This window comes from Heterodontus francisci, chromosome 8 (assembly GCF_036365525.1).
Source record: "Heterodontus francisci isolate sHetFra1 chromosome 8, sHetFra1.hap1, whole genome shotgun sequence".
NCBI lineage: Eukaryota > Metazoa > Chordata > Chondrichthyes > Heterodontiformes > Heterodontidae > Heterodontus > Heterodontus francisci.
In genome coordinates, this window is record NC_090378.1 from 123,837,221 (window position 1) to 123,852,036 (window position 14,816).

At 45.3% G+C, this 14,816-nt stretch overlaps 1 protein-coding gene and 1 gene segment (V, D, J or C); one reads left to right on the plus strand and one right to left on the minus strand.

Moving 5' to 3' along the window:
* LOC137373137 (Ig kappa chain V region Mem5-like) overlaps positions 1-6,123 on the plus strand; it is a 44,624-nt gene extending 38,501 nt beyond the window's left edge. The window contains 1 exon segment of the V gene segment in view: positions 5,245-6,123. Within this exon segment, the coding sequence occupies positions 5,245-5,573 (329 nt within the window).
* Positions 1-14,816, minus strand: part of LOC137373133 (ral guanine nucleotide dissociation stimulator-like 1) — a 212,168-nt gene that overhangs the window by 83,724 nt on the left and 113,628 nt on the right. The gene's annotated exons all lie outside the window — the stretch shown is intronic.

Sequence of the window (14,816 nt, forward strand, 5' to 3'; positions counted from 1 at the left end):
GTCTTTCTTTGAGTTTGGAGACTCCTGATCCTGACCCTCGCGCACACTCTCACCTTCCAGGGGTCATGGGATCATTTGGAGCAGTGACCCTGCCTGACCCCAGTACACTGAGACTGATTATAACCTCACCCTTGACCTCACCCCAGTGTTGGACAAGAAGGTTTGAAATGAAATCGAAACCTTCCACACCGACACCCAACATGAATCCTTTCTGACATGTGTTGATACAAGTCTGCTCCAGTGTTCCGGAGAAAGTTCTCCGGATGTGTGTGTGATCTGAGATTTGTTAACACTGAGCCTGTTTCCTCCAGATAGACTGATCTACAGTTCGAGCTTCCTGTCAGGTTAACAGTGTCTTAAAGGGACACTGAGTCTTTAAACACTCTTACTATTAACCATTTCAGTGCTGAATTGGTGATAAACCTTCATTAGAGACGTTTAAACAGAGAAACATAGAAAGATTTACAATGCAGATGAGGCCATTCGGCCCATGGTTTCCATGCCAGCTGAAAATGAGTTAACAAACCTAATCCCACTTTCCAGCTCTTATTCCCATATCCCTGTAGGTTTCGGCACCTCAAGTGCATATCCAAGTGTTTTTTCAATGTGATGAGAGTTTCTGCCTCTACCACCCTTTCAGGCAGTGAGTTCCAGACCCCCAACACCCTCTGGGTGAAAAAATTACTCCTCAATTCACCTCTCATCCTTCCACCAATTAATTTAAATCTATGCCGCTGGGTTATTGACCTCTCTGCTGCGGGAAGTAGGTCCTTCCTATCCACTCTATCTAGGCCCCTCATAATTTTATACACCTCAATTAAATCTCCCCTCAGTCTCCTCTGTTCCAGAGATAACAATCCCAGCCGATCCTATCTTTCCTCATAGGTAAAATTCTCCATTCCTGGTAACATCCTCGTAAATCTCCTCTGTACCCCCTCTTGTTTGATCACATCCTTCCTGTGATGTGGTAACCAGAACTGTACACAGTTTTCTAGCTGTGGTCTAACTAGTGTTTTCTACAGTTCTGGCATAACCTCCTTAACCTTATACTCCAGGCCTCAGCAAATAAGGGCAAGCATCCCGTAAGCCTTCTTAACCACCTTATCTAGCTGTCCTGCTACCTTCAGGGATCTGTGGACATGAACTCCAAGGTCCCTCAGTTCCTCTACACTTCTCAGTATCATCCCATTTATTGGATATTCCTTTGCCTCGTTTGTCCTCCCCAAATGCATTACCTCACATTTCTCTGGACTGAATTCCATTTGCTATTTTTCTGCCCACCTGACCAGTCCATTGATATCTTCCTGCAGTCTGCAGCCTTGTTCCTCATTATCAACCGCAAGGCCTATTTTTGTATCATCTACAAACTTCTTAATACCCCTTCCATTTAAATCTAAATCATTGAAAGACACTATAATCAGCAGTGGACCCAGTACTGAGCCCTGCAGAACCCCACTGAAAACAGCTTTCCACTCACAAAAACACCCACCGACAATAAAACTTTGCTTCCTGTCACTGACTCAATTTTTGATCCAATTTCCCACTTTTCCTTGGATCCCATGGGCTTTTAATTTTCTGATCAGTCTGCCATGTGGGATCTTATCAAAGGCCTTGCTAAAATCCATGTCGACTCTTTCAAACATGACGCCCACTTTGACACTCCTTGTAACCTCCTCATGAAATGTAATCGTTAGTCAGACACAAACTTCCCTTAACAAATCCATGCTGACTGTCCTGAATTAATCCCGTGCTTCTCTAAATGATGGTTTTTACTGTCTCTCAGAACTTTTTCCAATAATTTTCCCACTGCCGAGGTTATGCTGACTGATCTGTAATTACTTGGTCCATCCATTCTTTCCTTTTTAAACAACAGTAGAACATTAGCAGTCCTCCAGTCCTCAGGTACCATGCCTTTAACCAGAGAGAATTGGAAAATGAGGATCAGAGCCTCCGCTATTTCTTCCATTGCTTCCTTTGCAGCCTGGGATACATTTCACCTGGGCCTGGTGATTTATCCATTTTCAAGGATGTAAAACACCTTAATATTTCCTCCCTCACTAAGTTTATCCCATCCAAGATTTCACACTCCTCCTCCTTCACTACAATGTCTGCTTTGTCACTCTCTGTGAAAAAAGGCACAAAGTATTCATTCAGAAACATGTCCACATCCTCCGCCTCCACACACAGGTTAGGTTTTTGGACTCCAATTTACCCCGCTCTTTTCTTAGTGATTCTCCGGCTCTTTATGTATTTATTAAACATCTTTGGGTTTTCCTTGATTTTACTAGCTCATATTTTTTCATGTCCTCTCTTTGTTTCCCTAATTTCCTTTTCAATTTCACCCCTGAACTCTCTACACTTCTCCAGGTTTTCTGCAGTATCAAGATCTCAGTATCCGATATAAGTTTCCCTTTTGTACCTTATCCTACTGTGTATGCTCTTTGCCATCTGCGGTAAATGGAGATTTGGGAGTCTCACCCTTTTTCTTTGTGGGAACATGTTTGTTCTGAGCCCTCACTATCTCCTCCTTGAATGCCTCCCACTGCTCTGACACTGATTTACCTTCAAGTAGCTGTTTCCAGTCTAATTCTGACAAATCACATCTCAGCTTAGTAAAATTGGCCTTTCCCCAGTTTAAAACTTTTACTCTTGGTCCATCTTTATCCTTTTCTATAACTGCTCTAAATCTAACTGAATTATAATCACTGCCACTAAAACACTCTCACATTGATCCCCTTCCACCTGCCCAGATTCATTCCTGAAAACTAAGTCCAGAACTGTATCTTCTCTTGTTGGTCTTTCTACTGATGAGAAAAGTTCTCCCGAATGTATTTTAGGAATTCTGCGCCCTCTGTACCTTTTATACTGAATTTATCCCAGTTAATATTTGGAAAGTTGAAATCCCCTCCTATTACTGGCCTGTTGTTTCTGCACTTTTCAGTAATTTGCCGACACATTTGCTCTTCTCTCTCCCTCTGACTGTTTGAGGGTCTATAGCAGGAGTCTGGAACCTGCGACTCCGGAGCCACATGTGACTCTTTAACAGCTCATTTACAGCTGCCAACCTTTTCCAGTTGGATCACATTAACATGAAAAAGGCCGAAAAAATTCAGTCAAGGAAAGTAAACTGTGTTTTTATTGTGGGGATAAAAGGCTAATCATTATGTTGTACTTTATAGTTTCAAATGATTATTTAAATGAAAAGCATCATCATTGTCTAAATGAACTTGTTTGAGTGGTACAGCTTCCATTGGAGGAACAGTTTTTATGTTTGTGACCATTATTGTTTCTAATATCACTGAGATGATAAATTATTCTGCTATTACAAACTTCTTTTTTATTACGAGAATCAATAGCTGAAAAAATTGTCTTAATTCTGCACATCTGAATTTAAATTTTTTTTTTAAATTTTGACTTTACTGACAAAATTATACAAAAACAAGTCAAAAAATGCAATAATTCAGAGTGAAACCTATTCTGATTTTGACTTTTTTTCTATTGATACATAAATTCAATACATGTATTTTATTTATTATATATACAAAGTGTGCATTCTACCAGAGGCACTTGGCAATTTAGAAGGTATTTGGTTTAGAAATGCTGAATTTTGGTCTTGACACTGCCAGTAGTTTTTATTTTAGGTAATATTTTTGAAAACAGTCTCTTCAGGTAATAAAGGTTACCGACCCCTGGTCTATATATAGTGCAGCAATGTGATTGCCCCTTTTTTGTTCCTACGTTCATTCAAATGTCCTCATTCGATGATCCTGCTTGAATATCATCCCTCCTCACAGCTGCGATTTTTTCTTTTGACTAATATTGTGAAACCCTTCTCCTTTTTTCTCTCCCTCTCTATCCCATTGGGAAACTCAGTATCAGGAATATTGAGCTGCCATTCCTGCCCTTCTTTCAGACTCATTTCAGTAATAACTGTCATCAAGGCAGCATTTGAGTCTGGAATCAAGAAGCCCGAGCAAAACTAGAGTCAGTGTGAATCAGGGGGAAATCTCTCGACTGTTTGGAGTCATACCTAGCGCAAAGGAAGATAGCTGTGGTTGTTGGAGGTCAATCATCTCAGCTCCAGGACGTCACTGCAGGAGTTCCTCAGCATAGTGTCCTAGGCCCAACCATCTTCAGTTGCTTCATCAATGACCTTCCCTCCACCATAAGGTCAGAAGAGCGGATGTTCGCTGATGATTGCACAACCTTCAGCACCATTCGCGAATCCACAGAAACGGAAACAGACTATCTAGAAATGCAGCAAAACCTGGACACTGTCCACGCTTGGGCTGATAAGTAACAAGTAACATTCGCGTCACACAAGTGAAAGGCAATGACTATCTCAAATAAGAAAGAATCTAACCATCTCCCCTTGACATTCAATGGCATTACGATCGCTGAATCCCCCACTATCAACATCCTGAGGGTTACCATTGACCAGAACCTGAACTGCAGTAGCCCTGTAAATACTGTGGCTACAAGAGCAGGTCAAAGGCTGGCCACCTAGGAGGAAAGGCCAGCAGTTGTATGGGAACACCAACACCTGCAAGTTCTCCTCCAAGCCACACACCATCCTGACTTGGAACTATATCGCCGTTCCTTCACTGTCACTGGGTCAAAATCCTGGAACTCCCTGCCTAACAGCACTGTGGGTGTACCTACCCCACATGGACTGCAGCAGTTCAAGAAGGCAGCTCACCACCACCTTCTCAAGGGCTATTAGTGATGGGCAATAAATGCTGGCCTGGCCAGCGACGCCCACATCCCATGAATGAATAAAAAAAACTACCATATCATACTTCCAAGAGCAGTCGAACACAATTTAACCAGTTGAACATCAAACCATCCACTGTCTTTGTATTTTAGACTAAACCTAGCAAGCGAGGCAAATTAAGAAGTGATGGTGCTCATTTCTAACGATTCAACACCAGCCGTAGTTCATTAACTCAGCTGTCTGTTATCTGATGTGACAATTCCAAACACAGAAACACCCACAGAAACATACACATAAATATACACATAGAACACACAAATATACACAGAGAATACACAAATGTACAGACAGAACACACAAATAAATACATGAAACACACAAATATATACAGAGGACACACAAATATACCGACAAAAGACACAAATATATACATAAAACACACAAATATATACAGAGAGCAAAAAATATACAAATAGAACACAGAAATACACAAACATGCAGTGATTAACAGTTTTTCTCTTCTCTTTCAGGCCGAGAGAAGTCTCAACCCACACTGACCCTGATGCCCCCCTCGCCGGAGGAGGTCAAGGCCAAGGGCACTGCCACCCTGGTGTGCCTTGCCGATCACTTCTATCCCGATGAAGTGGGGGTGGAGTGGAAGAAGGACGGTGCAGCCATTTTGGCCGGAGTTCAGACCAGCAATTACCTGCGAGCTTCGGACAGCACCTACAGTGTCAGCAGCCTGCTGACCCTCTCTGGCTCTGACTGGGAGTCCAACGCCCGCTTCTCCTGTGCCCTCACCCACGAGACCCTGTCCTCTCCCCTCAGTAAGAGTGTGAGCAGATCAGAATGTGTGTAGAATGTTAGAGACAGTCCGCAGAGGAGACACAACTTTAAATATAACAGGGGTGAGCTGGGAGGATAAAGGTCATTGTCAGCACGGAATTTCAACTCTCTTCCTTCTCGTGACTGGGTCTGAGACACCTCTGAGGATCAGGGGTCAAGGCACTAAATTGGGACAGTGTAGAGGGGGCTTTACTCTGTATCTAACCTGTACTGTACCTGCCCTGGGAGTGTTTGATTGGACAATGTAGACTCGTGATGCCAAGTAAAACCTCTCTAAGATGCTGAAGACTGTCAGCTGAGCTAAAATAATATGAACCTCAGAAGTCACCGCTCAGTAAACCAGACCTCCTTCCTGCTCACCCTGCAGTTACAATTTAAAGTTTAGTCTCTGTTTAAAGCGACAGGATTCTCATGTTATTGAGAAAATCTCCACAACTGTTTTAATAAACCTTCATTCTCCCTGTGAATTTCTCCAGCTTCCTCTCACTGAGCTGTTTATTCAAGTCTTTTTACTGTAAATGTAAATCTGTAAAAGGTAATAAACATTAAGAATATTCAGTAAATGTCTCGGGAGTACTTTGGAAATGTCCCACATTCCTGTCAGTTGATTGGCTGTATTTCAGCAAGTGATTCTAATGATTGGCTGGTTAAACTCTCAATCAATAGCACATTAGCATAAGATTTGATTACAAACAGAAATACAAACATATGAATTAGGAGCAGGAGTAGGCCACTCGGCCCCTCGAACCTGCTCCACCATTCAATAAGATCATGGCTGATCTGATTGTAATCTCAACACCACATTCCCTCCTAGCCATGATAACCTTTCACCCCCTTGCTTATCAAGAATCTATCTTCCTCTGCCTTAAAAATATTTATAGACTCTGCTTCCATTGCCTTTTGAGAAAGAGAGTTCCAAAGAGTCACGACCCTTGGAAATAAAAGAATTCTCAACTCTGTATTAAATGGGTGACACCTTATTTTTAAATAGTGACCCCAAGTTCTAGTTTCTTCAACAAGAAGAAACAACCTTTCCACATCCACCCTGTCAAAACCCCTCAGGAATCTTATATGTCTCCATCAAGTCACCTCTTACTCTTCTAAACTCCAGTGGATATAAACCTAACCTGTCCAACCTTTCCTCAGAGGAAAACCTGCACATTCCAAGTATTAGTCTAATAAACCTTCTCTGAACTGATTCCAACACATTTACATCCTGTAGGTGTGTGTTTCGGAGTGTGTGTGGGTTACCCAATACTGTCTGTTCGGTGTGTGTGTCTGAGTGTGTGTGGGTTACCCTGTACTGTCTGTAGGTGTGTGTGTCTGCATGTGTGTGGGTTACCCTGTATTGTCTGGAGGTGTGTGTGTCTGAGTATGTGTGGGTTACCCAGTACTGTACGTCGGTGTGTGTGTCTGAGTGTGTGTGGGTTACACAGTACTGTCTGTAGGTGTGTGTGTCTGTGTGTGTGTGGGTTACCCTGTACTGGCTGTAGGTGTGTGTGTCTGCGTGTGTGTGGGTTACCCTGTACTGTCTGTAGGTGTGTGTGTCTGAGTGTGTGTGGGTTACCCTGCACTGTCTGTAGGTGTGTGTGTCTGAGTGTGTGTGGGTTACCCTGTATTGTCTGGAGGTGTGTGTGTCTGAGTGTGTGTGGGTTACCCAGGACTGTATGTCAGTGTGTGTGTCTGAGTGTGTGTGGGTTACCCAGTACTGTCTGTAGGTGTGTGTGTCTGAGTGTGTGTGGGTTACCCTGTAATGTCTGCAGGTGTGTGTATCTGAGTGTGTGTGGGTTACCCTGGACTGTCTGTAGATGTGTGTGTCTGAGTGTGTGTGGGTAACCCAGTACTGTCTGTAGGTGTGTGTGTCTGAGTGTGTGTGGGTTACCCTGTGCTGTCTGTAGGTGTGTGTGTCTGAGTGTGTGTGGGTTACCCTATACTGTCTGTAAGTGTGTGTGTCTGAGTGTGTGTGGGTTACCCTGTCCTGTCTGTAGGTGTGTGTGTCTAAGTGTGTGTGGGTTACCCTGTCCTGTCTGTAGGTGTGTGTCTCTGAGTGTGTGTGGGTTACCCAGTACTGTCTGTAGGTGTGTGTGTCTGAGTGTGTGTGGGTTACCCAGTACTGTCTGTAGTTGTGTGTGTCTGAGTGTGTGTGGGTTACCCTGTCCTGTCTGTAGGTGTGTGTCTCTGAGTGTGTGTGGGTTACCCAGTACTGTCTGTAGGTGTGTGTGTCTGAGTGTGTGTGGGTTACCCTGTCCTGTCTGTAGGTGTGTGTCTCTGAGTGTGTGTGGGTTACCCAGTACTGTCTGTAGGTGTGTGTGTCTGAGTGTGTGTGGGTTACCCTGTCCTGTCTGTAGGTGTGTGTCTCTGAGTGTGTGTGGGTTACCCAGTACTGTCTGTAGGTGTGTGAGTCTGAGTGTGGGTGTGTTATAGAATCATAGAGTTATACAGCACAGAACCAGGCCCTTCAGCCCATCGTGTCTTTGCCAACCATCAAGCACCTATCTATTCTAATCACATTTTCTGGCACTTGGCCCATAGCCTTGTATGCTATGGCATTTCAAGTGCTCATCTAAATACATCTTAAATGTTGTGAGGGTTCCTGCCTCTACCAAGTGTTCAGGCAGTGCATTCCAGATTCGCACCACCCTCTGGGTGAAAATTCTTTTCCTCTAAGCCTCCTGCCTCTTAGTTTCAATCTATGCACACTGGTTATTGACCCCTCCACTAAGGCAAAAGGTTTCTTCCTATCTATCCTATCAATGCACCTCATAATTTTATATACCTCAATCAGGTCCTCCATCAGCCTTCTCTGCTCTAAGGAAAACAACCCTAGCCTATCCAGTCTCTCTTCATAGCTATCCAGTACTCTCAGTAGGTTTGTATGTCTAAGGATGTGTGTATTACACAGTGCAGTCATTTGGTGGGTTCCTCTGAGAATGGGTCTGTTACCCAGTATTGTCTGTAGGTGTGTGTCTCTGAGTGTGGGTGTGTTACCCAGTACTGTCTGTAGGTGCGTGTCTCTGAGTATGTGTCTTACCCAGTACTGTCTGCAGGTGTGTGTCTCTGAGTGTGTGTGTGTTAAACAGTACTGTCTGCAGGTGTGTGTCTCTGAGTGTGGGTGTGTTACCCAGTACTGTCTGTAGGTGTGTGTCTCTGAGTTTGAGTGTGTTACCCAGTACTGTCTGTAGGTGTGTGTCTCTGAGTTTGAGTGTGTTACCCAGTACTGTCTGTAGGTGTGCATCTCTGATTGTGGGTGAGTTACCCAGTTCTGTCGGTAGGTGTGTATCTCTGAGTGTGGGTGTGCTACCCAGTTCTGTCTGGAGGTGTGTATCTCTGAGTTTGGGTGTGTTAGCCTGTACTGTCTGTAGGTGTGTGTTTCTGAGTGTGGGTGTGTTACCCAGTACTGTCTGTAGGTGTGTGTCTCTGAGTTTGAGTGTGTTACCCAGTACTGTCTCTAGGTGTGTAACTCTGATTGTGGGTGAGTTACCCAGTACTGTCGGTAGGTGTGTATCTCTGAGTGTGGGTGTGTTACCCAGTTCTGTCTGGAGGTGTGTATCTCTGAGTGTGGGTGTGTTCCCCAGTACTGTCTGTAGGTGTGTATCTCTGAGTGTGGGTGTGTTACCCAGTTCTGTCTGGAGGTGTGTATCTCTGAGTGCGGGTATGTTACCCAGTACTGTCTGTAGGTGTGTATCTCTGAGTGTGGGTGTGTTACCCAGTTCTGTCTGGAGGTGTGTATCTCTGAGTGTGGGTGTGTTACCCAGTACTGTCTGTAGGTGTGTGTCTCTGAGTGTGGGTGTGTTACCCAGTACTGTCTGTAGGTGTGTGTCTCTGAGTGTGGGAGTGTTACCCAGTACTGTCTGTAGGTGTGTGTCTCTGAGTGTGGGTGTGTTACCCAGTACTGTCTGTAGGTGTGTGTCTCTGAGTGTGAGTGTGTTACCCAGTACTGTCTGTAGGTGTGTGTCTCTGAGTGTGAGTGTGTTACCCAGTACTGTCTGCAGGTGTGTGTCTCTGAGTTTGAGTATGTTACCCAGAACTGTCTGTCGGTGTGTGTCTCTGAGTTTGAGTGTGTTACCCAGTACTGTCTGTCGGTGTGTATCTCTGAGTTTGAGTGTGTTACCCAGTACTGTATGTAGGTGTGTGTCTCTGAGTTTGAGTGTGTTACCCAGTACTGTCTGTAGGTGTGTATCTCTGAGTTTGAGTGTGTTACCCAGTACTGTCTGTAGGTGTGTGTCTCTGAGTTTGAGTGTGTTACCCAGTACTGTCTGTAGGTGTGTGTCTCTGAGTTTGAGTGTGTTACCCAGTACTGTCTGTAGGTGTGTGTCTCTGAGTTTGAGTGTGTTACCCAGTACTGTCTGTAGATGTGTGTCTCTGAGTGTGGGTGTGTTACCCAGTACTGTCTGTAGGTGTGTGTCTCTGAGTGTGGGTGTGTTACCCAGTACTGTCTGTAGGTGTGTATCTCTGAGTGTGGGTGTGTTACCCAGTATTGTCTGTAGGTGTGTATCTCTGAGTGTGGGTGTGTTACCCAGTTCTGTCTGGAGGTGTGTATCTCTGAGTGCGGGTATGTTACCCAGTACTGTCTGTAGGTGTGTATCTCTGAGTGTGGGTGTGTTACCCAGTTCTGTCTGGAGGTGTGTATCTCTGAGTGTGGGTGTGTTACCCAGTACTGTCTGTAGGTGTGTGTCTCTGAGTGTGGGTGTGTTACCCAGTACTGTCTGTAGGTGTGTGTCTCTGAGTGTGGGAGTGTTACCCAGTACTGTCTGTAGGTGTGTGTCTCTGAGTGTGGGTGTGTTACCCAGTACTGTCTGTAGGTGTGTGTCTCTGAGTGTGAGTGTGTTACCCAGCACTGTCTGTAGGTGTGTGTCTCTGAGTGTGAGTGTGTTACCCAGTACTGTCTGCAGGTGTGTGTCTCTGAGTTTGAGTATGTTACCCAGAACTGTCTGTCGGTGTGTGTCTCTGAGTTTGAGTGTGTTACCCAGTACTGTCTGTCGGTGTGTATCTCTGAGTTTGAGTGTGTTACCCAGTACTGTCTGTAGGTGTGTGTCTCTGAGTTTGAGTGTGTTACCCAGTACTGTCTGTAGGTGTGTATCTCTGAGTTTGAGTGTGTTACCCAGTACTGTCTGTAGGTGTGTGTCTCTGAGTTTGAGTGTGTTACCCAGTACTGTCTGTAGGTGTGTGTCTCTGAGTTTGAGTGTGTTACCCAGTACTGTCTGTAGGTGTGTGTCTCTGAGTTTGAGTGTGTTACCCAGTACTGTCTGTAGATGTGTGTCTCTGAGTGTGGGTGTGTTACCCAGTACTGTCTGTAGGTGTGTGTCTCTGAGTGTGGGTGTGTTACCCAGTACTGTCTGTAGGTGTGTATCTCTGAGTGTGGGTGTGTTACCCAGTACTGTCTGTAGGTGTGTATCTCTGAGTGTGGGTGTGTTACCCAGTACTGTCTGTAGGTGTGTATCTCTGAGTTTGAGTGTGTTACCCAGTACTGTCTGTAGGTGTGTATCTCTGAGTGTGGGTGTGTTACCCAGTACTGTCTGTAGGTGTGTATCTCTGAGTTTGAGTGTGTTACCCAGTACTGTCTGTAGGTGTGGCTGCTATGTTTTGAAGATGCAATGGCACGTTTCACTATCACAGACGTCACAAGGAAAAAGGCCTTACTTTGACACTTGGAGGTGAAGAATTAGAATATGGTTTTCCAGCATACGGCCCACGGGCCAGACTTCAGCCCTGCAAAGCACTTCGGTGGGCAGCTCTATTTTTGTGAGGATCCCCGACCCACACAACGTGGCTGTGCCCAGCGGGAGAGTGTCATTCACATCCTGTCTCTGTAATCCACATTGATGGAGAATGAACAGATGGGGAATGGGCAGCAGAGACAGGGGAGCCGGGATTGTAGGGCGGGGAGTGGAAAGCGAGGAGTGGAGCGTGGAGTGGGGATTGGAGAACGGACAGTGGGGAGTGGAGAGCGTGGAGTGGGGAGTGGTGAACGGACAGTGGGGAGTAGAGAGCGTGGAGTGGGGAGTGGAGAACGGACAGTGGGGAGTGGAGAGCGTGGAGTGGGGAGTGGAGAACGGACAGTGGGGAGTGGAGAGCGTGGAGTGGGGAGTGGAGAACGGACAGTGGGGAGTGGAGAGCGTGGAGTGGAGAACGGACAGTGGGGAGTGGGGAGCGTGGAGTGGAGAACGGACAGTGGGGAGTGGAGAGCGTGGAATGGGGAGTGGAGAAAGGACAGTGGGGAGTGGAGAGCGTGGAGTGGGAATGGAGAACGGACAGTGGGGAGTAGAGGCGTGGAGTGGGGAGTGGAGAACGGACAGTGGGGAGTGGAGAGCGTGGAGTGGGGAGTGGAGTGTGGGTAGTGGGGAGAGGAGAGTGGGCAGTGGAGAGTGGGCAGTGGAGAGCGGGAAGTGGAGGGTGGGGAGCAGGGATCAGGGACTGGGGAGCAGGCAGTGAGGAGGAGGGAATGAGAGACAAACAGAGAAAGAGAGCAGGGAGTAAGAGAAAGAAGGGGCAGAGAGAGAGGGAGAGAGAGAGACAGAGAGAGGGGATAGTGGGACAGACAGAGGGAGACTGATAGAGAGAGTGGGGAGACAGAGGTAGGGGAGAGGGTGGGACTGAGAGGGGGAGAGAGAGATGGAGGGGGGAAAGAGAGACAGAGAGATACAGAGAGCAAGAGGAGAGAGGAAGAAAGATCAATATCTCTCTGACACATGGACATCATTCTGGAATACACTGCATTGCTACGTCAAGTGTGTGGGCAGAGATTGAGTATTAATGCAAGCAAAAACAATGTCAGGTAGGTCACTAAATCAATGTTCAACATAGTAATGAGAAAGTAAGTCAATAAATTACTTCTCATTTAAAGCTTCTTCATAAAAATGCACATTTGTTATAGTTTTCATACAAGGATACATTTTTAATGCCTTTATCGTCCGAAATGTTCTCACTGGCCCCCTACTGGAGGGTAAAAATTGTAATCTGGCCCCTGACACGAAAAGGTTGGACATCCCTGCTATCAAATCACGAAAGTGGAAAGACGTGATCGAGAAATGTCTACAGATTAATTCTGACACACTACAAGATCTTCACACCAATGTTCGAAATGAGCTCACTGTTGCAACTACATCTGATCTCATATTACACAACAACTGTATGGTCATTCCACACTCATTAAGAGAATGTGTTGTTGATAAAGGACACCAGGGAATAGTCACTAGCAAACAACTCCTTAGGCAAATGGTTTGGGTTCCAGGAATGAACTGCATGGTAGAGATAAAATCAATCAATGTTTACCATGTCAACTACCCACAATGTCAAATCTTCATGATCCTCTCGTGATGTCTGAACTACCTCCAGGACCAGGGATTGTGTCAGTGTTGATTTCACAGATTTACCCACAGGTGAACACCTGCTTGTTGTCACTGACGACTACAGCAGATTCCCAATCGTGGAATTAGTTAAGTCAACTCCAACAAAAGCAGTGATTCCAAAGCTTGACCAGATCTTTACCTTGTTTGGAATCCCTCAAACAGTAAGAAGTGACAATGAACCCCCATTCAACAGCAATGAGTTCAGTAAATTCACAAACTACCTAGTGTTCACTCATAGGGAAATCACACCCCATTGGCCAAGAGCTAATGGAGAAGTCGAGACATTTATGTGAACCTTGAAAATAGTGATACGTACAGCTACAGCTGTGAACAAGTCATGGGAGCAAGAGTTATATCACTTTCTTCATAATTACAGAGTGACTCCAAACTCAACTACTGGAAAACCTCCAGTTACTCTCATCTTTACACATCCTCTGTGCACACGTCTTCCTCAATTATCCTACGGAGATAATGATCAACATATACATCAACACGATCGATATCAGAAGGATAGATTGAAGGTAAATGCAGAACGAAACATGAAACTTCGAGGCTACACCACTAAAACCAGGAGATAAAGTACTTGTGAAACGTGATGGTCATGTTGGAAAACAAACAACCCCTTATAACATCCAACCATTTGTTGTGACCAACACAAAAGGATCAATGATCACTGCTGAGCACGATTCACAAATTATCACAAGAAACGTGTCATTCTTCAAACACTGAAAACACCTCTCGTAAACATTGAATCCGATTTCAGCATCGACACCTCCGATGAAGAACATGAGTTAAATGAAACTTCACCTGATGTCAGACAATATCCTACTTGTGAGAGAAAATGCCCATCATACATAGGTGACTATCTAACGAAGTGAACTATTTATGTGTAAGTTTATACTTTACATTTTTGGAAACAAACCATTGACACATACTACATCTCTCATTTACTGAGAAGGGGAGGAATGTCGTGTTGCAGTGTTTTGAAATTGCATTGTACATTTTGTTAACTTGAAGCCACTGTAGAACACACAGGCTAGCAAAGGGAAAGTGGAAATAAAACAGAATAAAGAAGAAGCCTTTGTGTTTAACAGCCTGCAGTCTCAGTCTCACATATCTCATCCTAAACTCGGCTAAACCTCACTAAGTCCCGAGGACATCACTCTCCATTGGGCTGGAGTGGGCTGTGAGTGATTGGGCAGTGGAGAGGATCGTCACCCTCTTGGCATCGTGAGGGCAGAAGAACAGGGGGCGAGGCTGCCACAGACAATTGGGTGGCCATGTGACCAGCGGGAAGGCAGCCAGGCCTCTGGCTTTGCTGGACCATTATGTAAATCAAGTGCTCTGTGTTCTCCCACTCTGCAGTATGAGCACTCAAACAGCGGCCACAGGAATGGCTGCCGTGGTGAGTTTAAATTGGACTCACACTTGAGCTGCCCCCCAAAACCCCCGTTATTGCATTAATTAACTGGTCACCACTGTGAAACCCGGAACTCATTTCTGTTTTCCCCCAGGGACGGGTTTGGGACCCGGAAACAGTCCCGACGTCCATTTCCTGCCCCCGATATGAAAATCCAGCCCCATCCACCTGATTGGAGAGATTCAAAGAGGGAAGTCTGGGGAAAATGGGCACAGAGTAATGAGGCAAAAATACATTCACACTTTGGAGAGGAAAGGGAGATTAGTGATGGGGTAGTTTACAAGGACACATTGGTTGAGTGTGGATTTTTTGAGGAGATGGTGATGGTGATGATGATGATTTTGAGAGCGAGGGGGTCATTACCTGTGGAAAGCCCGAACCTCTGATACCTGAACTCTCCCAGTGAAGCTTTCCCTCGGCTACTTTATCTCTCTCATCATGGCTCCAAACTGTAATCTGAATAATTCCAATGGTTTTCCCTCTGTTT